At 38.8% G+C, this 27576-nt stretch overlaps 1 protein-coding gene across 1 annotated transcript in view; it reads left to right on the forward strand.

Annotated features, from left to right (window-relative positions):
- The window catches only part of USH2A (usherin), a 758076-nt gene extending 730702 nt beyond the window's left edge, over positions 1 to 27374 (forward strand). Inside the window, exons 70-72 of the mRNA XM_057727708.1 lie at positions 729 to 973; positions 24814 to 25035; positions 26657 to 27374. Coding sequence (XP_057583691.1) covers positions 729 to 973; positions 24814 to 25035; positions 26657 to 26746 — 557 coding nt within the window. The 3' untranslated portion in view covers positions 26747 to 27374. The remainder of the gene's footprint in view (positions 1 to 728; positions 974 to 24813; positions 25036 to 26656) is intronic.
- Positions 27375 to 27576: the final 202 nt, after the last annotated feature.

Below are 27576 nucleotides of genomic sequence, written 5' to 3' on the forward strand. Positions count from 1 at the left end.
CGAAAGCCCGCACACAGCAAAAAAAAAAAAGACCCAACACAGCCAATAAAATTAATTAATTAATTAATTAAAAAAAAAAAAGGTAAGTGGTCCTGTTGCTAAAGGATTTCCACCCCTAGGAAACTCTCCCAGGACATTTGAGTGATGACTTGCAGAGCTTTTGCTACTTAACAAAGAGGCCAGAGTACAAGAAGTATAAAGACCATGTGTTAGTGAGCACAGGCTGTTAACATCCCAATGGAAAATGTTATCTGATGTCTCAAAATCCAGCTTGCACGAAACTTCACAGGAACAGGGCTGTTGCATGAAGTGAGGGGACCCTGGATGCACACAGCATTGACTGTGTATATGATAGGGTCCCTGTAGCAATATTAGTCTGGGCTCCACCCCCTCACATGAACCCAAAAAAGGCTTTGCTCCCCGGCACACAGCTGTGAAGCAGGTGTTCCCCAAGGTTACTTTGGTAACCCTCTTAAATATCCCCTCATCCCTGCTCCAACTCTATTTCCTGGGAATGTGCCAAGGCAGCTGCAATTTCCAACCTGAGAGGTATCAGGAAGTCTCCCGAGGGCTGTAAGCTTCTTACAACCCACCAACCCACTGCACCATTTCCCCACCCTGAACACAAGTGCTATACATGCCTTTCTGATTTATTAAACAACAGAGCAAGAAATCATAAAATTGCCTTCTGAAGTAACGCTTCCCTTTTCCATCTTTGGGTTTTGCAGGCCTGGTGCTGACAACTCCTGGAGAAAAGAAGGGATCAGGAAGCAAAACCACGGAGTTCTACAGCGAGTTATGGTTCATAGTGTTAATGGCATTGCTGGGCCTGATCTTGTTGGCCATTTTTCTGTCCCTGATACTACAGAGAAAAATCCACAAGGAACCATATATCAGAGAGAGACCCCCCTTAGTGCCTCTTCCGAAGAGGATGTCTCCATTGAATGTCTACCCACCGGGGGAAACCCATGTGGTATGTCTCTAAAGGCGGCTTCATTTCCCTGTCACTGGACTAGAATATTTGTTTGTATTTAGAAGGAAATATTTTCAGAGCTGTAGTAACAAGGGACTAGATGACAGTTATGTTTGGCTAAATGTGGGGACCAAGGGAGACTAAACATAGGACAGCATTCTCAACTCTGGCTACATGTTAGAATCACCTGATGCTATAGACTGAATATTTGTGTCCCCCCCAGAATTCGTATGTTGAAACCCTAATCCCAAGTGTGATGGTATCTGAGGATAGCACCTTTGAGAGGTAGTTAGGTCATGAGGGTGGAGTCCTCATGAGTGGGATTAGTGCCTTTATAGAAGAGACCCCAGGGAGCTCCCTTGTCCCTTCCACCATGTGAAGACCAGGAAGTGGGCCCCCACGAGACACTCAATCTGCTGGCATCTTGATCTTGGACTTCCCAGCCTCCAGAACTTAAGAAAGAAATTTCTGTTGCCTCTAGGCCACCCAGTCCATGGTATTCTGTTAAGACATCTGGGAAACTTTTGAAAATACCAATGTCTGGCCTTATCCCAGAAATTCTGATTTCATTGGCCTTGGATGGGGCCTGGGGATTGGTATTCTTTTTTTAACTCCAAAAAATGATTCTAAGGTGCACCAGGGGTGAGTATTTCTGCTCTGCAGTTGTAAGTGAGGGGATGGTGGAGGAGAATTGTGTATTGAGATCACCTGGAGAATTTATAGGTTATATTACTGTGTAACTTGGAGGATTAGAAATAAAATGGGAGATAGGGAGGGGCTTAAGTGCTAGCAGTGCTGGGTCTGTCCTTGACCCTGACACCCTGTGCCAGGGCAGATGGATGGTTCCTCATGGCATCAGACCACCCACTGCTAAGATAGAGATCGGGCAAAGATCTGGGGGGTGAACGTCACATGGAGGGTGACACAGGGGCATCGCTGCACAGAGCACTCATTGAAGAGGTAAAAGGTGACCGATCCCATGGTACATTCTGGCATGGGGCTGTGTCTACCTGGGCTAGGAAAGGCTGTAATTTCCAAATCTCCCTGGGCACCAGTCTCTGTGCCAAACTGTGTGCCAAAGTGCATCTGCCTGAAGGGACACCTTTTCCTCAGTTTGCACAAGGCTCTCTATGAGCTAGTGGCCACCGTGTGTAGCTGAAATTCTGATCACCAGTTCCAAGGTGTGAGGGAGGCTTTCCACACCAATAAGGAATTCTCTGACACCAGCTGGATGGCCTACAGTTCAGCTCAATTCTGACACTATCTACCCAAAGAGAGCCTTAGATTCCACAGGGGAAGGGCTCAGTCCTCCAAGACTCTTCCCCACTCTGTGCCCCCTCCGCTCAATCTCAGATGTCAATCACAAGTCCAGATTGTAACCTGTGCTTCTGACCTACTGGTAACAGATTGGAGGTTCCAATGACCAACTCCTTGGGTTTTTTAATTATTTAACGAATTTAACAAACGGTAACAAATTTTAAATTTGTTAACATTTTCAAGATCACAAAGCATAAATTTAGTCCAGCTAAGTTTAAGTGCAGATTTTGCTTGTGTAGTCAGCCCTATATATGTACAGGTTCCACGCCCACAGACACACAGGGCTGACCATGTGACTTGAGCATCCTCAGATATTGGTACCCTTGGCGGTGGGCAGGGGGTGGGGGTGCGGGTCCTGGAGCCAATTCCCCTTGGATACCAAGGGACAATTGTAATGTAGCTGTAACTGGCTTGCAGATCCTTTCATTCTCTGCAATACTAAACAAATGATGCAGTGTCACCTCAGCACTTGCTTTCTACTCAACGAGCAGTTTAAATTTTAGAACTCTTTATATTACGAAAATGCATCTCCAGATAGTATTAATGTGTGGGTATGATTATGCTGTCCTTGGAGAAAAATAAACAATTTGGTTTTTGTTTTATTTTAATTTTATTGAAGTATAGTTGATTTACAATGTTGTGTTAATTTCTGCTTAGAGCAAAGTGATCGTTATACATATATATTCATTTTTCATATTTTTTGATTGTGGTTTATCGATGGATATTGAGTATAGTTCCCCTGCTGTATAGTTGGAACTTGTTGTTTATCCATCCTGTAACAAAATAGTTTGTATCTGCTAATCCCAAACTCCTAATCCTTACCTCCCCATTGCCCTGCCCCTTGGCAACCACAGATCTGTTCTCTATGTCCTTGAGTCTGTTTCTGTTTCATAGATAAGTTCATTTGTTTCCTATTTTAGATTCCATCATAAGTGATATCATATGGTCTTTTTCTTTCTCGTTCTGACTTACTTCACTCAGTATAATAATCGCTAGGTCCATCCATGTTGCTGCAGATGGCATTATTTCATTCTTTTTTATGGTTGGTAGTATTCCATTGTGTAAATATACCACTTCTTTTTTCATGCATCTATTGATGGACATGTAGTTTGTTTCCATGGTTTGGCTATTGTAAATAGTGCTGTTATGAATATTGGGGTGTGTGTATCCTTTTGAACCATGTTTTTCTCCAGTTATATGCCCAGGGGTGGGATTGCTTGATCATATGGCAACTTTATTTTTGGTTTTTTGAGGATCCTCCATACTGTTTTCCATAGTGGCTGCACCAATTTGCATTCCCACCAAGGTGTAGGAGGGTTCCCTTTCCTCCACACCCTCTCCAGTATTTGTTATTTGTAGACTTTTTAATGATATTCATTCTGACCCATGTACGGTGATAACTCGTAGTTTTGATTTGCATTTCTCTAATAATTAGTGATGCTGAGCATCTTTTCCTGTGTCTATTGCCCATCTGTATGTCTTCTTTGGAGAATTGTCTATTTAGGTCTTCTGCCCATTTTTTGATTGGTTGTTTTTTTTGTTATTGAGTTGTATGTGCTGTTTGTATATATTTTGGAAATTAAGCCCTTATCTTTTGCATCATTTGCAGATATTTTCTCCCAGTCTATAGGTTGTCTTTTCCTTTGGTTTATGGTTTCCTTTGCTGTTCAAAAGCTTGTAAGTTTGATTAGGTCCCACTTGGTGATTTTTGCTTTTGTTTCTATTGCCTTGGAAGACTGACCTAAGAAAACATTGGTACGATTTATGTCAGAGAATCTTTGGCCAATGTTCTCTTCTAGGAGTTTGATAGTGTCATGTCTTATATTTAAATCTTTAAGCCATATAGAGTTTATTTTTGTGTTTGGTGTGAGGGTGTATTCAAACTTCATTGATTTGCATACAGCTTTCCAGCTTTCCCAACACCACTTGCTGAAGAGACTTTCTTTTCCCCATTGTATTGATATATTCTTGCCTCCTTTGTCAAAGATTAATTGACCATAGATGTGTGGGTTTATTTCTAGGCTCTCTATTCGGTTTCATTGAGCTATATGTCTTTTTCTGCCAAACCATGCTGTTTTGATTACTGTAGCTTTGTAGTCTTTTTCAACAAACTACACCTTGGGTTCAATTAATTTGCTAGAACAACTCACAAAACCTATAGAAACAATTTACTTACTAGATCACCAGCTTTTTATAAAAGGATATAAATCAGGAACAGCTGATGCAGGAGATGGCAAGGTATGGGGAAAAGATGTGGAGCTTCCATGCCCTTTCGGAGTGCACCACTCTCCGCACATCTCCATGTGATCACCAACCTGGAAGCTCTGTGAACCCCATTTTGGGTGGTTTTTATGGAAGTTTCATTACATAGGCATGATTGTTTAAATTATTAGCCCCTGGTGATTGATTCAACCCCCATTCCTTGCCTCCTCCTGGAGATCAGGGAGTGAGACTGAAAATTCCAACCCTCTAATCAAGGGGTTGGTTTCCCTGGCAAACATCCCCCAACCTTAGGTGTAAGCAAAAGTCACCACAATAACATAGCAAAAGACACCTTTGTCAACCTTATCATTTAGGAAATTCTAAGGATTTTAGGAGCCTTCTGCCAGAATCCAGATGAAGACTAAATATATATTTCTCATTATAAGTCAGTTCTCACAGCACCACCCAAATTAAATACAGAAGCCTGGCCAAAGTGCTTAGGTTTCAACACTTCAAAAAGTAGAAATGAGGGAACAGTAACATTTTCTGCCTTTCAGACCTCTTCACTTTACGAGGACACAGCAATGATCAGAGGTTAAGGCCCTGATGAAGCTGTATCACGACCAAACAGTAGAAGTCTTGGGGGTATGAGAGGGTGGACGTCCCTCAGAGACCCGTGGATTGTGGCTAGTGCAGGAGGCAGCCGGAGGACAGTGACCTACTGATGGGAAGCAAGGAAGATGCCGCCCTTCATCCCCTGGCCCTTGGCTCCCTCGCCAACCACATCTCCTCCACAATCCAGGCTCCACCCTCCGAGCCTCCTTCTTCTCTGAGCACATCAGGCTCCTCCTGTGGGGCAGCTGCTGAAGACAGGACTGTTGAGTGGTCAGTTCAGGCCCCGGGGCCATGTGCTTCTGTTTAAGGGAGAGTCCTGAGGAGACTCTCATTGAGGGGCTGGCACTGCAGAGCTTTCCCTTGTTGGAGAGTGATGTCCTCTCTCCCAGGAGGCCGTGCTCTTAGGCAGAGGGTGCACAACTGCTGGAGGGAAGTGCATGGAAGGGCCAGGCAGGCTGGAGAGGTCTGTTAGCTGATCTGGGTGGTCAGATAAATCACCCCTGGGGCCCATCAGGTGTGTGGACATGGTAGACAGGGTCACATCTACTCTGTGACACAACATGAGTTACAGGAAATGTACCCACAGACTAGTAGCATCCAGAACTGGGTTCAGTGATCAGTCCTGTCCCTCAACCCATCCCTACAGGTGGGCCCCTCTGCCTTCTAGTCCTTCCTGAGGAGGAATCCGGTTTTGCCCATTTGGTTAAGTTAGTGATTGAGAAAACAAGGTCATTCCTGTGGGCAGGTTACTCTGGAGGATTCCATTGCTTGGGGTTTTCTTGAGTCTTGTTAAGCTTTGTTTTGTCAAAGTGAGGCCCCTGAATATCGGTACCAGCCTCACATGGGAGGCATACCTGAGTCTCTGAGGAAGAAACCCAAGAGTCTGCCAATTCCAGCAGCCTTGGGAAGTCTGATGCTCCGTAAAGTTTGAGAACAGCCCCGAATGAATGAAAAGATGCCACAGTTGCTGTGAGTAGTGTGTAGAGTCCGATGACCAATAAAACCCAGGTCGGGTGGTAACTGTGTGATTCCTCTTCTATGAGGTATTTAGAACAGCCAGACTCAGGGAAGCAAAGCCTAGAATGGTGGTTGCCAGGGGCTGTGAGAGGGGGAAATTGGAAGTTGATAATAAACAGGTGGAAAGTTTGAGTTTTGCAGGATGCAGAAGTTCTAAAACTCTGCTGTACCATATGCGCCTACAGAGAACAGTGCTGTATTGGTGAGAGGGTCTCTTACTATAATAAAATAAAATTAAACAAACAGGTGGGACTGCTGATGAGTCCTTGCAGTCGCGAAAGGACCCAGGCCCAGCTGCCTGTGGGCCCAGACATAGACTTCAGCTGGGAGGAGCCAAAAAGGGAATTCAAAGTCCCTCCCCCTCTCCTCCCCTGACCATCTGGGCAAAGCGGTGCGGCACCCACGTGCTCGACCTCTGCTGAGGGGCCAGGATGGAGTGAGGAGGGGAAGGGGTGGGGGCCGGCTGGCGTCCAGGGGTTCTGGGCCCACAGAAGGGGCTGGTCATTAGCAGGGAGGATGCTACTTGCAGGCCCCAGGGGTTCCCATAAGTGAAATCAGGGTTGTACCAGGGTTCCAGGCAGTGTTCCCCCAAACCCATCAAATCACAATTTAATTCTACCCAGTGGATAAAAGTTACTTGCAAGTCTGATTTTCGAAAACCTCTTTAAACTAAAGTGTTCTCACAGTGCTGGAGAGGTAGATGATTGTTAGCAAAGGTTAGTCAAACTAAAGAGAAGACATTTTGCAATGGAAGAGCTGACGTCGGTGTCTGGGCTCTGGAACCTGCAGATAAGAATCTGAACAGGAGTGAGCTGCATTCACCTGCTCAACTTCCTAGGCTGACTTTCTTTTCACTTGAGTAGGTCAATGCTACCTACCCCTGCCACACACACACACACCCCTCATCTGACAAGCCCTAGTTCAGGGCTGCTGTAACCCTGTCCCAGGCACTCCTGTCCTCTGAACAGGTAAAATACTCTTTGACATCACAGACAAATTGGCAAAAGGATTTTAAGTTCCACCCTGAACACAGAAAAATGGGGCAGAGGTACCAGAGAATGAGAGAGCCTTTTGTATTGTTTAATTGTAAATGTATTAACATTTTCAGATCACACAGCATAAACTGAGTCCATTTAAGTTTAAGTGCAGGTCTTATTTGTACAGTCACCCCTTTGAGTCTACAGGTTTCATACCCACAGAGGGCTGACTGTGTGACTGGAGCATCTTTGGATTCTGGTACCCACTGGGGTGTCCTGCAGCCACCCCCCCTTGAATGCCGAATGACAATTGTAATTACTGGCTTGAAGATCCTTTCATTTTCTGCAATATGAAACAAATGATGCAGTGTCACCAGGGCACTAAGTACTTAGTTTCTACTCACCGAGTGGTTTAAATTGCAGAACTCTTTGTATATATGAAAATGCATCTCCAGGCAGTATTAATGGTGGGTATGATTATGCTGTTCTTGGAGAAACACAAAGAATTTTTTTTTTAATTCTAGTGAAATAGAGTTGATTTATAGTGTTGTGTTCATTTCTGCTGTCCAGCAAAGTGATTCAATTATATATATATGTATTCTTTTTTATATTCATTTCCATTATGGCTTATATGAGGATATTGAATACAGTTCCCTGTGCTATAGAGTACGGCCCTGTTGTTTATTCATTCTATATAAAATAGTTTGTATCTGCTAATCCCAAACTCCCGATTTGTCCCTCCCCATTGGCAACCACAAGTCTGTTCTCTACATCTGTGAGTCTGTTTCTGTTTTGTATATAGGTTCATTTGTTTTGTATTTTAGATTTCATCATAAGTGATATATGGTATTTGTCTTTCACTTTTTGATTTACTTTGCTTAGTATGTTAATCTCAGAGTCCATCCATGTTGCTGCAAATGGCATTATTCCATTCTTTATTATGGCTGAGTAATATTTCATAGTGTAAATACACCACATCTTCCTTATCCACACATCTATCTGGGGATATTTAGGTTATTTCCATGTCTTGACTATTGAACATAGTCCTGCTATAAACATTGGGGTGCATGTATCTTTTTGAATTAGAGTTTTGTTCTGGAGTGGGATTGCTGGATCATATGGCAGCTCTATTTTTAGTTTTTTGAGGAACCTCCATACTGTTTTCCATAGTGGCTGCACCAATTGATATTCCCACCAACAGTGGAGAAAAGTTCCCTTTTCTCCACACCATCGCCAACATTTGTTATTTATAGACTTTTTAATGATGGCCATTCTGACTGGTGTGAGGTGGTACCTCATTGTAGCTTTGATTTGCATTTCTCTAATAATAATTAGAATATGAGCATCTTTTCATGTGCCTCTTGGCCATCTGTATGTCTTCCTCGGAGAAATGTCTATTAGGTGTTAGGCCCATTTTTCAATTGGGTTGGTTTTTATTTATTTATTTAGCTACACTATGTGACTTGCAGGATGTTCGTTCCCTGAGCAGGGATTGAAACTGGGCCATGGCAGTGAAAGCACCAATCCTAACCACTGGACCACCAGGGAAATGCCAGGGCTGTCTGTTTTTTTGCACTGAGTTGTATGAGCTGTTTGTATATTTTAGAAATTAAGCCCTTATTAGTAACATCATTTGCAAATATTTTCTCCCAGAGTGTAGGATGTCTTTTTGTTTGGTTTATGGTTTCATTTGCTTTACAAAAGCTGATAAGTTTGATTAGGTCCCATTTGTTTATTTTTGCTTTTATTCCTATTGCCTTGGGAGACTGACCTAAAAAAAGCATCAGTATAATTTATGGGTTTATGTAAGAAAATGCTTTGCCTATGTTCTCTTCTAGGAGTTTTTTTGGTGTCATGTCTTACATAAGTTCTTAAGCCATTTTGAGTTTATTTTTGTGTATGGTGTGAGGGTGTGTTCTAACTTCTTTGATTTGCATGTGGCTGTCCAGCTTTCCCACCACCACTTTTCCCCATTGTATATTCTTGCCTCCTTCATTGAAGAATTGACTGTAAGTGTGTGAGTTTATTTCTGAGGTCTCTGTTCTGTTGCATTGATCCATATGTCTTTTTGTGTCCATATCACACTATTTTGATTACTGTAGCTTTGTAGTAGTGTCTGAAGTCTGGGAGGGTGATGCCTCCTGCTCATCTCTTTTTCCTTAAGATTGCTTTGGCAAGTCTTGGTGTTTTATGATTCCATATAGATTTTAGGATTATTTGATCTAGTTTTGTGAAAATGTCATGGGTAGTTTGATAGGGATTGAATTAAATCTGTAGATTGCTTTGGATAGTATGGCCATTTTAACAATATTAATTCTTCCAATCCAAGAGCATGGCATATCTTTCCAATTCTTTGAATCATCTTGAATTTACTTTATTAATGTTTTGTAGTTCTTATCATTTAAGTCTTTCATCTCCTTGGTGAGGTTTATTCCTAAGGGTTTTTTGTTTTTGTTTTGTTTGTATTAATGCAACTTTAAAGGGGATTGTTTGTTTACATTCCCTTTCTGATATTTCATTGTTAGTGTAAAGAAATGCAACAAATTTTTGTATGTTAATTTCATATCCTGCTACCATACTGAATTCATTTATCAGTTCTAGTAGTTTTCGTGTGGCGTCTTTACCCTAAAGATATTCTACATATAGTCTCTTGTCATCTGCTTATAATGACAATTTTACCTCTTCCATAACAATTTGAACACCTTTTACTTCTTTTTCTTGTCTAATTGCAATTCTATATTGAATAGGTGAGAGTGGGCATCCGTGTCTCATTCCAGATTTTAGCAGGAAGGCTTTCAGCTTTTCACCATTGAATATTATATTGGCTGTGGGTTTGTCATAAATAGCTTTTATTATATTGAGATGCATTCCCTCTATACTCACTTTCTTAATGGTTTTTATCATTAATGGATGCTGAATTTTATCAAATGCTTTTTTCTGCATCTATTGAGATGATCATGTGGTTTTGTCTTTTCTTCTGCTGATGAGGTGTATCACATTGATTTGCATATGTTGAACCATCCTTGTGACCCTGGGATGAACCCAACTTGGTTGTGGTGTATGATCTTTTTTATATATTGTTGGATATGATCTTTTTTATATATTGTTGGATATGATCTTTTTTATATATTGTTGGATTTGGTTTGCTAGTATTTTATTGAGAATTTTTACATCTATATTCATCAAAGATATTGGCCTGAAATTTTCTCTTTTTTTAATGTCTTTGTCTGGTTTTGGTATCAGGGTGATGGTGTCTTCATAGAATGTCTTTTGAAGTGTTCCTTCCTCTTCCATCTTTTGAAAGAGTTTGAGAAGGATCGGTAGAAGTTCTTCTTTGTGTGTTTGGTAGAATTCACCTGTGAAGACATCTGGTCCTGGAGTTTTGTTTGTATGAAGTATTTTTTTTTTTTTTTAATTACAGATTCTGTTTCACTTCTACTGATCAGTCTGTTCAAGTTACCTCTTTCTTCTTGATTCAGTTTTGGTATACTCCATGTTTCTAGAAACTTGTACATTTCTTCTAGGTTGTCCAATCTGTTGACATATAATTGTTCATGGTATTCTCTTATATTTTTTTTATTTCCATGGTATCAGTTGTGATTTCTGCTCTTTCCTTTTGTATTTTGTTTATTTGTGTCTCTCTTTTCTTCTTGATGACCCTGGCCAGAGGCTTGTCAATTTTGTTTACCCTCTCAAACAACCAGCTTTTGGTTTTATTGGGGTTTTTTTTCTATTGTTTTTTAATCTCTATTTAGTTCCTCTCTGATCTTTATTATCTCCTTCCTTCTGCTGACTTTAGGTTTTGTTTTTTCCTTTTCTAAATCTTTTAGGTGGCGGGTTAGGTGGTTTATTAGAGATTTTTCTTGTTTCTTAAAGAAGGCCTTTATCACTATGAACTTCCATCTAAGAACTGCTTTTGCTGCATCCCATAGATTTTGTATAGTTGTGTTTTCATTGTCATTTGCCTCAAGGTATTTTTTAATTTCTTCTTTTTTGGGGGGCGGAGCAGGGTTTCAGGGAAATTTTTTGTCTTATTTATTTATTTTTTAATTTTTATTTTATGTTGGAGTATAGTTGATATACAATGTTGTGTTTCAGGTATACAGTAAAGTGATTTAGTTATACATATATTTATGCTGTTTCAGATTCTTTTCCTATATATGTTATTACAGAATATTGAGTAGAGTTCCTTGTGCTATACAGTAGGTCTTTGTTAATTTCCTATTTATCTATAGTAGTGTATATATATTAATCCCAATCCCAACCTCCTAATTTATCCCCCATCCCCCTCCCACCTTTCCCTATTGGTAACCATAAGTTTCTTTTCTATGTCTGTGAGTCTGTTTCTGTTTTGTAAATAAATTCACTTGTATCAGTTTTTAGATTCCACCTGTAAGGATATCATATACTTGTCATTCTCTGTCTTACTTCACTTAGTATGATAATCTCTAGGTCCATCCATGTTGCTGCAAATGGCATTATTTCATTCTTTTTATTGCTGATTATTATACCATTGTATACACGTACCACATCTTCTTTATCTATTCATCTGTCGATGGACATTTAGGTTGCTTCTGTGTCTTGGCTATTGTAAATAGTGCTGCAATAAGCATTGGGGTGCAGGTATTTTTTCAAAGTATGATTCTCTCCAGATATATGCCCAGGAGTGAGATTTCTGGATCATATGGTAGCTTTATTTTTAGTTTTTTAAGGAACCTCTATATTGTTCCCCACAGTGACTGCACCAATTTACATTCCCTCCAACAGTGTAGGAGGGTTCCCTTTTCTCCAGACCCTCTTCAGCATTTATTGTTTGTAGACTTTTTAATGATGGCCATTCTGACTGGTGTGAAGTGGTACCTCTTTGTAGTTTTGATTTGCATTTCTCTCATAATTAGCAGTATTGAACATCTTTTCATGTGCTTTTTGGCCATCTGTATGTTGTCTTTGGAGAAATGTTGATTTAGCTCTTCTGCCCATCTTTTTTTATTATGTTGATTTTTTTTTGATGTTGAGCTGCATGTGCTGTTTGTATATTTTGGAGATTAATCCCTTGTTAGTCACATCATTTGCAAATATTTTTTCCCATTCTGTGGGTTGTCTTTTTGTTTTGTCAGTGGTTTCCTTCATGGTGTGAAAGCTTTTTTTTTTTTTTTTTTTTTATTGGAGTATAGTTGACTTACAATGTTGTGTTAGTTTCACATGTATAGCACCGTGAATTGGATTTTATGTATATATACATATATACCTCCATTCTTTTTCAGATTCTTTTCCCATATAGGTTATTACAGAATATTAGGTAGAGTTGCCTATGCTCTACAGTAGGTTCTTATTGCTTATCAATTTTATATATAGTAGTGGGTATATGTTAATCCCAGTCTCCTAATTTATCACTTCTCCCCACATTTCCCCTTTGGTAAACTTAAGTTTGAATTTGAGATCTGTGAGTCCGTTTCTGTTTTGTAAATCAGTTCATTTGTATCTTTTAAATTGGATTCCACATGTAAGTGATATCATATGATATTTGTCTTTCTCTGACTTAATTCATTTGGTATGATAATCTCTCGGTCCATACATGTTGCTGCAACTGGCATTATTTCATTCTTTTTAAATTTTTTTATTTTATATTGGAGTATAGTTAATTTATGATGATGTGTTAGTTTCAGCTGTACAGCAAAGTCATTTAGTAATACATATACATATATCTATTCTTTTTCAGATTCTTTTCCAATATAGGTTGTTACACAGTATTGAGTAGAGTTCCCTGTGCTATACATTAGGTCCCAGTTGGTCATCTGTTTTATATATAGCAGTGTGTATATGTTAATCCCAACCACCTAATTTATCCCTCCCAACACTTTTCCCCTTTTGGTAACCATAGTTTTCTAAGTCTGTGAGTCTGTTTCTGTTTTGTAAGTAAGTTCATTTGTATCATTTTTGGGTTCCACATATAAGTGATATCATATCATATTTATCTTTGACTTACTTCACTTAATATGATAATCTCTAGGTCCATCCATCTTGCTGCAAATGGCATTATTTCATTCTTTTTATGACTGAGTAATATTCCATTATATCTACGTACCACATATTCTATATCTACTCATCTGTCAATGGGCATTTACATTGTTTCCATGTCTTGGCTATTATAAATAGTACTGCTGCGAACACTGGGGTTTGCATATCTTTTTGAATTACCATTTTCCTCTTTTCTAGATGTATGTCCAGGAGTGGGATTGCTGGATTATGTAATAATTGTATTTTTAGTTTTCTGAGGAACCTCCATAATGTTTTTCACAATGACTGTACCAGCTTAGATTCCAACCACCAGTAGAGGAGGGTTTCCTTTGCTCCACACCCTTGCTAGCATTTGTTATTTGTAGACTTTTTAATGATGACCATTCTTACAAGTGTGCTATGGTACCTGCTTGTACTTTTGGTTTGCATTTCTCTAATAATTAGCAGTGTTGAACATCTTTTCATGTGCCTATTGGCCATCTGTATGTCTTCTTTGGAGAAATGTCTATTTAGATCTTCTGCCCATTTTTTCATTGGGGTCTTTGATTTTTTTTTTTTTTTTTTTTTTTATAGAGAGCTGCATGAGCTGTTTGTAAATTTTGGAGATTAATCCCTTGTCGGAGGCTTTCTTTGCAAATATTTTCTCCCACTCTGCGGGTTGTCTTTTCATTTTGTTTATGGTTTCTTTTGCCATGCAAAAGCTTTTAAGTTTAATTAGGTCCCATTTGTTTATTTTTGCTTTTATTTTTATTACTCTAAGAGGTAGATCCAAAAAGATGCTGCAATTTAAGTCAAAGAGTGTTCTGCGTATATTTTCCTCCAAAAGTTTTATGGTATCCAGTCTTACATTTATGTCATTAATGCACTTTAAGTTTACTTTTGTGCATGGTTTAGCGAATATTGAAATTTTATTCTTTTACATGTAGCTGTCCAGTTTTCCCAGCACAACTTATTGAAGACTGTCTTTTCTTCATTGTATATTGTTGCCTCCTTTGTCATAGATTAATTGATCACAGCTGCCTGGGTTTATTTCTGGGCTGTCAGATTCCCTTGATCTATATTACTGTTTTTGTGCCAGTACCATACTGTTTTGATTAATGTAGCTTTATAGTAAAGTCTGAGGTCAGGGAGCCTGATTCCTTCAGCTCCAGTTTTCTTCTTCAAGATCCCTTTGGCTATTCAGGGTCTTTTGTGTTTCAATACACATTTTAAGATTTTTTTTTCTAGGTCTGCAAAAATACCAGTGGTAACTTTATACGAATGGCTTTGAATCTGTAGACTGCCTTGGATAGTATAGTCATTTTGACCATATTGATTCTTCTAATCCAAGAACATGGTATATCTTCCCATCTGTTTGAGTCATCATTGATTTCTTTCCTCAGTGTCTTATAGTGTTTGGAGTACAGATCTTTTGCCTGCTTAGGTAGGTGTATTCCTAAGTATTCTATTCTTTTTGTTGCAATGGTGAATGGAATTGTTTCCCTAATTTCTCTTTCTGATCTTTCGTTTTTAGCATATAGGAATGCATGAGATTTCTGTGTATTAATTTTGTATCCTGCAACTTTACCAAATTCATTGATGAGCTCTAGTAATCATGTGGAAGAAACTTCAGGATTTTCTATGTATAGTATCACGTCATCAGCAAACAGTGACAGTTTTATGTCTTCTTTTACAGTTTGGATTCTTTTTATTTCTTTTTCATTTTTGATTGCTATGGCTAGGACTTTCAAAATTATGTTGAATAAAATTGGTGAGAATGGACATCTTTGTCTTGTTCCTGATCTTAGAAGAAATACTTTTATCTTTTCGCTATTGAGTATGATATTAGATGTGGGATTGTCATATCTGGCCTTTATTATGTTGAGTTATGTTCCCTCTATGCCCACTTTCTGGAGAGTTTTGTCATAAATGGGTGTTGAATTTTGTCAAAAGCTTTTTCTGCATCTATTGAGATGATCATATGGTTTTATTCTTCAATTTGTTAATGTGATGTATCACACTGATTGATTTGCAGTAATGAAAAGTCCTTGCATTTCTGGGATAAGTCCCACTTGATCCTGGTGTATGATCCATTTAATGTATTGTTGGATTGGGTTTGCTAGTATTTCGTTGAGATTTTTGTGTCCATGTTCATCAGTCATATAGGCCTGTAATTTTATTTTTTGTGTGGTATCTGTCTGGTTTTGATATCAGGGTAATGGTCACCTCATAAAATGAGTTTAGGAGTATTCCTACCTCTGCAATTTTTTGGAATAGTTTCAGAAAAACAGGGGTTAACTCTTCTCTAAATGTTTGATAAAATTAGCCTGTGAAGCCATCTGGTCCTGGACTTTTGTTTGTTGGAAGTTTTAAAATCACAGTTTCAATTTCATTATTTGTGATTGGTCTGTTCATGTTTTCTTTTTTTTTAAATTTATTTATTATTTATTTATTGGCTGCATTGGGTCTTCATTGCTGCACATGGGCTTTCTCTAGTTGCTGCAAGTAGGGGCTACTCTTCATTGTGGTGCACAGGCTGCTCATTGTAGTGGCTTCTTTTGTTGTGGAGCACAGGCCTTAGGCACATGGGCTTCAACAGTTGTGGCTCACAGGCTCTAGAGCACAGGCTCAATAGTTGTGGCGCACAGGCTTAGTTGCTCCGTGGCATGTGGAATCTTCCCAAGGCAGGGCTCAAACCCATCTCCTCTGCACTGGCAGGTGGATTCTTTACCACTGTGCCACCTAGGAAGCCCTCTGTTCATGTTTTCTATTTCTTCCTGGCTCAGTCTTGGAAGGTCTTACCTTTCTAAGAATTTGTCCATTTCCTCTAGGTTATCCATTTTATTGGCATGTAGTTGCTTGTAGTAGTCTCTTATGATCCTTTGTATTTCTGTGGTATCAGTTGTAACTTCTTTTTCATTTCTTATTTAGATTTGAGCCCCATCCCTTTTTTTCTTGATTGAGTCTGCCTAAGTTTTACCAATTTCGTTTATCCTTTCAAAGAACCAGCTTTTAATTTCATTGATCTTTTCTATTATTTTCTTCTTCTCTATTTTTTTTTTTCTGCTCTGATCTTTAATTTCTTTCCTTCTACTAACTTTGGGATTTGTTTGTTTTTCTTTCTCTAGTTGCTTTAGGTGTAAGTTTAGGTTGTTTATTTGGGATTTTTCCTGTTTCTTGAGGTAGGATTGTATTGCTATAATATTCTTTAATAGAACTGCTTTTACTGCATCCCGTAGGTTTCAGATTATCACATTTTCATTTATCCCTAGGTATTTTTTTATTTCCTTCTTGATTTCTTCAGTGATCCATTGGTGGTTTAGTAGCACATTGTTTAGCATCCATTTGTTTCTTTTTTACAGTTTTTTTCTTGTAGTTGATTTCTAGCCTAATAGTGTTGTGGTCAGAAAAGATACTTGCTATCATTTCAGTTTTCTTAAATTTACCACAGATTGCTTTGTGGCCTAGCTTGTGATCTATCCTGGAGAACGTTCTGTGTGCACTTGAAAAGAATGTATATTCTGCTGCTTTTGGATGGAATGCTCTATAAATTTCAATTAAGTCTAATGTAACATTTGAGACCTGTGTTTGCCTATTCATTGTCTATCTGGGTAATCTGTCCATTGATGTAAGTAGGATGTTAAAGTCCCCCAGTATCACTGTGATAGTTTCAGTTTCTCCTTTTATGGCTATTAGCATTTGCCTTATATATTGGGGTGCTCCTATACTGATTGTATACATATTTAAAACTTTTATATCTTCTTCTTGGATTGATCCTGTGATCATTATGTAGTGTTCTTTTTTTTTTTTTTTTTTTTTGTCCCTTGTAACAGTCTTTAAAGTCTATTTTGTCTGATATGAGTATTGCTACCCCAGCTTTCTTTTGATTTCCATTTGAATACCTTTTTCCATCCCCTCATTTCCACTTAGCATGTGTCCCTAAATCTGAAGTAGGTCTCTTGTAGACAGCATATATGTGGGTTTTGTTTTTGTATCACTTCAGCCAGTCTTTGTCTTTTGGTTGGAGCATTTAACCCATTTATATTTATGGTAATTCCCTACATGTATGTTTTTATTGCCATTTTGTTGATTATTTTGGATTTGCTTTCATAGGTCTTTTTTCTTCCCTTCCTCTTTTGTTCTGTTCTCTTGTGATTTGATGACTATCTTTAGTGTTGTGTTTGGATTCCTTTTTCTTTTTTGTGGGTATATCTACTGTAGATTTTTGGTTTGCAATTGCCATGAGATTTTGATATAGTAGTCTACATATGTACAAGATTGTTTTAAGTTGCTGGTCTCTTAATTTCAAATGCATTTCCCATATCCTGCATTTGTACTCTCCTCACGATTGCTGGTTTTGACTCATATTTGTGTGTGAGTGATTTCCTACCTTTACTATATCTTTGCTCTTACCAGTGAGCTTTCCATTTCATGATTTTCTTGTTTCTAGTTGTGGCCTTTTCTTTTCCACCTAGAAAGGTTCCTTTAGCATTTGTTTTAAAGCTGATTTGGTGGTACTGAATTATTTTAGCTTTTACTTGTCTGTAAAGCTTTTGATTTCTCCATTGAATCGGAACAAGAGCCTTGCTGGGTATAGTATTCTTGATTGTAGGTTTTTTCTTTTCACAACCTTAAATACACCATGCCCTGCCTTCTAGCCTACAGAGTTTCTGCTGAGAAACCATGTTGTTTGGCCTGAGGACTTTCAGCTCTGGAGCCTGCAGGCTGTTGGGTGGAGTCAGTTCTTGGTGGCTTGCAGGACAGTTCATACAAATAAGTATTCCCCAGTACCTTGACACCAATGTCCTTGTCCCTGCAGTGAACCACAATTGTGCCCCCCACCCCCACCCCAGAAGACCCTGCCAGACCAGCAGGTAGATCTGACCCAGGCTTCTGTGAAGCCACTGCTTTTCCCCTAGGTCCCAGTGTGCTCAAGACATTGTGTGTGCCCTCCAATAGTGGAGTTTATGGTTCTCCCAGTCCTGTGGCATTCCAGTGATCAAGTCTAGCTGGGCTTCAAAGCCAAGTGCTCTGGTGGCTGCTTCTCCTGATGCCAAGTCCCAGCATGACATGGGGCTCAGAACTCCTACTCCTGTGGGAGACCTTCTGTGATATAATTATTTGCCAGTTTGTGTGTTGCCCACCTGGCAGGTATGGGATTTGATTGTATTGTGAATGCACCCCTCCTACCATCCCATTGTGGCTTCTTCTTTGCAAGTAGAATATCTTTTTTATTAGGTTCTAGTCTTTTGTTGATATTTAGCAGTTAGTTGTGATTTTGGTGTTTTCGTGAGAGGAGGTGAACTCAGGTCCTTCTACCCCTCCATAGTGACCTCTGCCCTGGCATCTGTTCCATTCTTTTTTTGTGGTTAATATTCCATTGTATAAATATACCACATCTCGCTTATCCATGCATCTGTCAATGGATGTTTAGGTTGTTTCCATGTCTTGGTTATTGTGAATAGTGCTGCTATGAATATAGGGGTGCAGGTATCTTTTTGACTTATAATTTTTCTGGATATATGCCCAGGAATGAGATTGCTGGATCATATGGCAACTCTGTTTTTAGTTTTTTGAGGCACCTCCATACTGTTTTCCACAATGGCTGCACCAATTGACATACCCACCAGCAGTGCAGGAAGGTTCCCTTTTCTCCACAGCCCCCTCCAGCATTGTTATTTGTAGACTTTTTAATGATGGCCATTCTGATCAGTATGAGGTGGTACCTCATTGTAGTTCTGATTTTCATTTCTAAAATAATTAGCAATGATTAGCATCTTTTCATGTGCCTATTGGCCATCTGTATGTCTTCTTTGGAGAAATTTATATTTAGGTCTTCTGCCCATTTTTTGATTGGGTTGTTTGGTGGTTTTTGTTGTTGTTGTTGAGTTATATGAGCTGTTTGTATATTTTGGAAATTAAGCCCTTGTTGGTCACATCATTTGCAAATATTTTCTCCCAGTCTGTAAGCTGTCTTTTCATTTGGCTTATGGTTTCCTTTTCTGTACAAAAGCTGATATATTTGATTAGGTTCCACTTGTTTATTTTTGCTTTTATTTTTATTGCCTTGGGAGACTGACCTAAGAAAATATTGGTGTGATTTATGTCAGAAACTGTTTTGCTTACATTCTTTTCTAAGAGGTTCATGGTGTCACATCTTACATTTGTCTTTAAGCCATTTTGAGTTTATTTTTGTGTATGGTGTGAAAGTATGTTCTAACTTCTTTGATTTTCATATGGCCATCCAACTTTTCCAGCACCACTTACAGAAGAGACTTTCTTTTCCCCAATGTATGTTCTTTCCTCCTTTGTCGATGATTAATTTTCCACAGGTGTATGAATTTATTTCAGGGTTCTCTATTCTAGTCCATTTGTCCATGTGTCTTTTTTGTGCCAGTACCACACTGTTTTGATTACTGTAGCTTTGTAGTATTGTCTGAAGTCTTGGAGGGTTATGTCTCCTGCTTTGTTCTTTTTCCTGAGGATTGCTTTTGCAATTGGTCTTTTTAGCTTCCATATAAGTTTTAGGATTATTTGTTATAGTTCTGTGAAAAATGTCATGGATAATTTGATAGGGATAGCATTAAATCTGTAGATTGCTTTGGGTAGTATGGCCACTTTAACAATATTAATTCTTCCAATCCAAAAGCATGGGATAGCTTTCAATTTCTTTGAATCATCTTCAGTTTTCTTTATTGATGTTTTGTAGTTCTCAGTATATAAGTATTTCACCTTCTTGGTGAGTTTTATTCCTAAGTGATTTATTTTATTTTATTTTTGATGCACTTTTAAAAGGAATTTTTGTTTACATTCCTTTTCCGATATTTCATTGTTACTGTAAAAAAATTGCAACCCATTTCTGTATATTAATCTTGTATCCTGCTATCTTGCTCAATTTATAATTTGTAGTAGTTTTTGTGTGAATTCTTTAGGGTTTTCTCTATGTAGTATCATGTCATCTTCATATAATGGCAGTTTTACCTCTTCCCTACCCATTTGAACACCTTTTATTTCTTCTTTTTTGTCTAATTGCTGTGGCTAGGACTTCCAACACTATGTTGAATACAAGTGTTGAGAGTGGGCATACTTGTCTTGTTCTAGGTTTTAGCATGAATGCTTTCAGCTTTTCACCATTGAGTATTATATTGGCTATGGGTTTGTCATAAATAGCTTTTATTATGTTGAGATATGTTCCCTCTCTACCCACTTTTGTAAAGGTTTTTATCATGAATGAATGTTGAATTTTATCAAATGCTTTTTCTGCATCTACTGAAATGATTATGTGGTGTTTGTCTTTTTTTTTTTTTTTTTTTTTTTGACATGGTGGATTACATTGATTGATTTACATATGTTGAACCATCATTGTGATCCTGGAATGAATCCAAATTGGTTGTGGTGTATGATCTTTTTTACATATTGTTTGATTCAGTTTGCTGATATTTTGTTGATAATTTTTGCATCTGTATTCATCAAAGACATCAGCCTGTAATTTTCTTTTTTGGTAGTACGTTTGTCTAGTTTTGGTATCAGGGTGATGGTGGCTTCATGGAATGTCTTTGGGATTGTTCTCTCCTCTTCAATCTTTTGGAAGAGTTTGAGGAGTGGTATAAGTTCTTTGTATGTTTGGTAGAATGCTACTGTGAAGCTGTCTGGTCCTGGAGTTTTGTTTATAGGCAGTATTTTTATTACAAATTCTATTTCACTTCTAGTGACTAGTCTTTTCAAGTTATCTATTTCTTCATTTGTTTTTGGTGGACTGTATGTTTCTAGAAACTTTTCCATTTCTTCTAGGTTGTCAAAATTTTTGGCATATAATTGTTCATAGTATTCTCTTATTATTTTTTTTAATCTCTGCAGTATCAGTTGTGCTTTCTTCTCTTCCTTTCTTATTTTATTTGGGTCTTCTCTCTTCTCTTCTTGGTGAGCCTGGCCAGAGGTTTGTGAATTATGTTTACCCTTTCAAAGAACCAGCTTTTGGATTTTCTCGTTTTTTTCTATTTTTTTTAAACCTCTATTTCTCTCTGATCTTTATTTCCTTTTTTCTGTTGACTTTAGGTTTCATTTGTTCTTTTTTATTTCTATTTCTTTTAGGTGGTGGGTTAGGTTGTTTGAGATTTTTCTTGTTTCTTGAAGAAGGCCTGTATTGCTATGAACTTCTAAGAACTCTTTTTGCTGCATCCCATAGATTTTGCATGGTTGTGTTTTCATTGTCATTTGCCTCAAGGTATTTTTAAATTTTTTTCTTTGTTTTCATCATTGGCCCATTGGGTTTTTAGTAGGATTTTGTTTAGTGTTTATGTAACCTTTTGTTTTGTTTTGTTTCTTTTTCTGTGGTTGTTTCCTAGTTTCATGCCATTGTGGTCAGGAAAGATGCTTGAAATAATCTCTATACTTGTAAATTTGTTGAGGCTTGTTTTGTGCCCTAGTATGTGCTCAGTCCTAGAGAATGTTCCATGTGCACTTGAAAAGAATGTGTATTCTGCTTTTTTTTTTTTTGGATGTACTGTCCTGAAAATATCAATTGCCTTGTTTTATTGTATCATTTCCAATCTCTGTTGCCTTAATGATTTTCTGTCTCAAAGATCTGTCCATTGATGTGAATCAGGTGTTAAAGTCTCCTACTATCATTGTATTCCCATCATTTTCTCTCTTTATGTCTGTTACTATTTGTTTTATGTATCTGGGTGCTCCTATATTGGGTGTATATATGTTGGAGAGTGTAATATCCTTCTCTTGTACTGATCCTTTTACCATTATATAGTGTCCTTCTTTATCTTTCCTTTTGGACTTTGTTTTAAAGTCTGTTTTGTCTCAAATGAATATTACGACCCTCACTTTCTTGTCATTTCTGTTTGCATGAAATATCTTTTCCCATCCCCTCACTTTCCACCTATGTGTATCCTTTGCCCTAAACTGGTCTCTGATAGGCAGTAATATGGTAGGCTTCTGTTTTTTTTATCCAATCTGCCACTCTGTGTCTTTTGATTGGCGCATTTAGTCCATTGACATTTAAGGTAATTATTGATATTTTATTGCCATTTTAAACCTTGTTTTCCCATTGAATTTGTATTTCTTCTTTGTTCCTTTCTTTTTCTTTCATTTTTCCTTTTGTGATTTGATAGTTTTCTTTTGTATTATGCTTGTGTTCTATTCTTCAATTTTTGTGACTCTACCGTATGTTTTCTGGTTACCTTGTTTTTCAAGTATGTTAGCCTCTTCCTGTATCTACTTGCTTTAGACTGGCAGTCATATAATCTCAAACATATTCTGGAAAAAAAAAAAAAAACATTTTCTTACTCTCTTCCCCCACATTTTATGATTTTGATGTCTTCTTTTGCATCTTCATTTTCATCCTTCTGCTGTTCATTTTGGTTATCATTGCTTTCACATAACTTTTTTCTTTTCTTTTTTTAATATGTGTACTGGCTTATTTAGGTGATTTACTTTCAAACTGTGATTTTCTCTTTCCTATAAATTCTTGCTTCTTTTCTGTTTAGAGAAGACCTTTCAATATTTCCTTTAGGATAGGTTTATTATTGCTGTATTTTTTTTTTAGTTTTTGCTTGCCTGAGAAATTTTTTCTCTCTCCTATTCTAAATGATAATCTTGCTGGGTAGAAAGTCCTAGGTTGCATATTTTTTCCCTTGCCACTGTTTTTCTCTTGCTACCTTAAGGTATTTAGCGGGCCTCCTCTTTGCCCTGTGGTTGTCACTGCCCTGTCAGGGGTAGGTTCTGCTCCTGAGTTGTTGGAGTAGAAGCCCCCAGATCCATTTCTGAGCTTCAGTTTGAGGTAGACGGAATTGGAGTGCTCCTGCTGGGAGAGGAACCACTTGAGTATTCCTTTGCTGGAGTTGTCTACTGGGGAGTGCACTCTGTGGTGTCACCTGTGCAGGCCCATAAAGTACACTGTTGTTAGTACTGCCCTTGGTGCTGCCTCCACTGTGGGAATGCAGGGAATTGGCCCTGATGTCCCTTAGGCACTGTTTTCACAAAGCCATCAGCACACATCCTTAGGTGTTGATCCACTGAAGTCGGGTGCCAGGACCACAGTAGTCACACACCTGGACCCACCATGGGAGCTAAGAAAGCATCCCAGACCCCAGCCCTGGCTCTGCAAAGCCCATAGCTGCTGAGGCTGGACTTGTCTCAGCCATGGGAGCACCCATTGTCCTGCTCCCAGAGCTTGTAGAAGCAGGGTAGAGAAAGAGGCTATTATGGCAGGCCTCGCCCTACCCTTCACATGCTCTTTAGCAATGGAATTTTGCTTCTGGGTGGGCCCAGGCTTCTTCTGCATACATCCCTGGTTGTAGCCCATACCACACTCCAGCCTCTTCAGGCTGTCTCCATGGAGCCAGCCCTAGTCCTCTCCCTGGCTCTGTCCTCTGAAGCCTGAGCTTCAGCACTCAGCCCCTGCACATACCAGCAGGCACATATCTTGGGCTGGGGACTGAAGCAAGGCAGCATCTATCCTCTGTGCAGGCCTCTCTGTTCTTCCTGCCACCAACCAGCTGCCACACTCTCTTTTGAGGCTCTGAAGCTCCCTTTCTGTCCCAGTTGATCTCCCAAGTGAAGGCACTTCCCAGGATGTAGGAACCTTTCCTCTTTCATAGCTCCCTCCCAGGGGTGCAGGTCCCATTCCAATTTCTTTTTCTTTTTTCCCCCCTTTGTCCTACCCCATTATGTGGTTATTTCTTGCACTTCTGGATGTCTGAGATCTACTGCCATCATTCAGTAAGGTATTACATGAGAATTGTTCCACATGTTGATATAGTAAATGCATTTTTGATGTATTTGTAGGAGGAGGTGGGCTCCACGTCCTTCTATTCTGCCACCTTGATTCCTCACTCCAAAGAATTTGTTCTAAAATGTTCCAAACACTGACTGATACCCCACTTTTGTTTTCAGTTTGACTCTGTGGCTGATGTATCTGATGTGTCAAGCAATGTTACCCTAAAAAGTTACACCATGCACTTTGAGGTACCTCTGTGTGCTGCATAAATGCATGATCTTTGCATGGTGTGCTGACTGCATGGTGAAAAGCAGAACACTTTACGTATTGGTTAAATCAGCTAAATCAGAACACTTAGATGTTTAGAGCAGCTACATTTCCGAATGGCACATTCTAGATCCTAATCACAGAGTGCCTTTGTCTTTCTGATGTTTTTGTGTGTCCTCTTTATTTTGGAGGCTAGAATCCTATAACAAGGGGAACAATGTGGAATGAGAAAAGAGGGAAGGAGGAGTCAGTTTCCCTACATAAATCCAGAAATTTTAAAGTGAAATACAAGTGTGCTCATTAGTGGCTGACCATGAGAGAACATTGCTAACTTTCCTCTGGGGAAGGGATGTTCTCAAGAATGAAGCTCTATACTGACACCCATGAAGAGATTACCTTGCTAACCCCAACCCCTCAGTCTGCTGCTTTGCAATGCAGCAGCCCTGGTCCACAGGAACAATAGCCAGAGCACCAGTATGTGAGCTCTTGGGGCACTAAGAATGCTGGCCAGCTAATGTGACCATCAGCTTATCATCTCACTTTTACCAAGACTCCAGGGGTCACAGGATTTCAGATGAGTTAAGTTCCATAGGAGGATATGGAACATATCCATAGGGGACAGGATGCTCTTCACTGATGATGTGTGACACATGATTTTCTATCCTACTTCAAGCCTATTTTCTTTAGCCCTTCGTCACCAACGGTACTTTTTTCTTCAGGGCTTAGCTGATACCAAAATCCCCCGGTCTGGGACACCTGTGAGTATTAGGAGCAACCGGAGCCTATCTGTACTGCGCAACCCAAGTCAGAACCAAGTCAGCCAGACCTATTCCCAAGGCTCTCTTCACCGCAGTGTCAGTCAACTCATGGACATTCAAGACAAGAAGGTCTTGACTGACGACTCGCTGTGGGAAACCATCATGGGCCATGATAGTGGACTGGTGAGTCAGTTTCCTCACCAGAGCCTTTGCTGAACATCCCAGAAGTATACTGATAAAGAGATGGTGTGGAGCTTCCTGTACCTCATTGAATGATGACCCCGCAGCACTCAGCGCATCCCTCTGACCACGTACCCAATTATTTTGTAACGACCTGTTTACTTACTTGATGAGCAGGATAGAAACTTTGTCTTGTTCTTCTGGCACATAATAGATGCTCAAAAAGTAAATTAATGCATAAGGGAAGAGACAAACAGGCCGTACTTCATTAACTTGGGCAGAAAGTGGCTGGAAACATTGGAACTGGTCATAAAGAGGCATCAAGTACAAGCACCTGTTTTACTAAAGGAAAAAAGAAAAGGAAGTGTGCTTTCCTTCTGGTTTATGGTTAGAGGAGAAAAACAGTCTTTCAATAGGATCAATAGTTTCTTTCCAAAAAACTCAGACAATCATGATAAATAAGGGCATACTATTTATGAACATCAGTTTTTATAATTTCAGTCCAGGGGGATACAAAAAAGTGAACCTCATTATTATCTAATATTTATCTTGAGCTCCTAGTGGCTGAAATGAATAAAGTCCTAGAGTTCTTAGCAGTCATCACATTTCACTGTGCCAACTACATACATGTCTGTGAGAGTACCATTACTTTGGAATAGTTGGAAAATAAATAAACGTCCAACTAAGAACTCAGCCCCTCTGCTTGCTCCTCTGAGGCAGACATCATCACCTCCATATCTTTTAACCATTTGCTTCCACATTTGTACTCTCACTCATCTCTCTCTCTCCCCAGTTCTCACTTTTCTTTCACTGAAAAGTTGACGACTTCCATGAAGCCTTTCTTAACGAATGGCAAGGAACAAAAGTTTCCTGGCTTCAGGTTCCAATCACACACACAATATTCACAGTCCTCCTGGTGTGTTTAGAATAATGGTATATAGTAAGCATTTTAAAATCATGGACCTGTTTGAAGTTGTTATGACTACTGAATTCCATGATTCCATTTCGGATCTCAAGTTTCTAAATGTCAGGAATAATTATATTAAGTTGAAACATAAAGAACTGTTAATTGATCATATGTGATGTGCAAAATGGTAGTTTCATATATAGTTCAATGTTATACATTGAGGGCTTAGATGCATGTGTGCCCTTACCCAAGGACACACAGCTAGTAAGTAATTTTTTCACAAATTTGGGATCTTAAAAACATTATCTGATTACGGGGACCCGATTCTTCACTATTATACAATATTGATGTTTTTGCTTACTTTTGACCATACCAGTAATAGGCAGTATGCAAAGCGATGCAGTGAAAGCTTTTTAAGATGCCCATACTTGGCAAATTATCTGTTCATTATAACATTATAATCAATATTACTAGCCCAATTCAATAAACACAAAATACAGTAAGAGAGTAGGACACAATGGAGCACAACAGCTTGCATTCTGGCTCTTCTGCTTAAATTTTGAACTAAATCACATAAAACCTCCCCGCTTTATAGATGAGAAAACAGAGGCTTGAAAGGTTAAGATATAGTATAATATAATGCTCAAATGATATACATTTTGCATAACACTACTGCCAGCAAACGTCCTAACCAATGATAACTGGTATCTTTTTCAGTATGTGGATGAAGAGGACCTGATGAATGCCATCAAGGGTTTCAGCTCTGTGACTAAGGAGCACACCACATTCACTGACACCCACCTGTAAAGGATGGAAACCTGTACGACAGAAAGCTGGATGTGGGCTCTACACCCCATCCCCACTGGGTTATCACACATCATAAATGCTAAAAAGCCATTGCTTGTTATCCTATAATCCTTTAAAGAAATGAGGACTGCCCTTGAAATTGCTCCTCCCTAATAGAGGTCTAGGAAATGTTACTTTTCTGGCTGTCTAAAATGGGTTTCTGAAATTTTATGTCCATATGAAAATACTTATTTTCCTTTCCTTACTTTGTGGAAGCTAAATAAGCATGCAACTATCACTTGGTTCTGTTTGGCAGTGACACCATTGTTTAAATGAATAATCAGTGACAATTTCAGGCTGGCCCACAGTTGCTACAGGTAAGTGAAGTTACTAATTTAAAAACTAAGGATTCTTCTGAGAGGATGTCATTGCCGCTTCTTTGAGCAGCACAGCACTGCTTCTGCTTTCAACCCCATTTTCATGAAAGTTGACACAATCCTGTGAGGAAGAATTCTAATAACAGCTACAAAATCAAATCCCAATTTCAGATCAAGCTGAAACACTTAGAGGAAAGCAAGCTCTGCATTGAGGCTACACACTTGGCTGTAGGTTCTGTTTGATTACAATGTTTAGGGATAAATATTTATCAAACCACATAAACTTATAGATGTCCATTACATTTATAAATCTTCTAAAACTCTAAGGAATAAACAGCTAATTTATATATTTCAAAGAGAAAAATGAACTGTTTTGATAAATATTTTATGTAGTTTTCAAACTCCAATCAGTACTTTATATAAAATTCTGTCAATTCACTGAATTCCCAGGAATACTGACATCTTCAACTTGAC

This window comes from Hippopotamus amphibius, chromosome 3, assembly GCF_030028045.1.
Source record: "Hippopotamus amphibius kiboko isolate mHipAmp2 chromosome 3, mHipAmp2.hap2, whole genome shotgun sequence".
NCBI lineage: Eukaryota > Metazoa > Chordata > Mammalia > Artiodactyla > Hippopotamidae > Hippopotamus > Hippopotamus amphibius.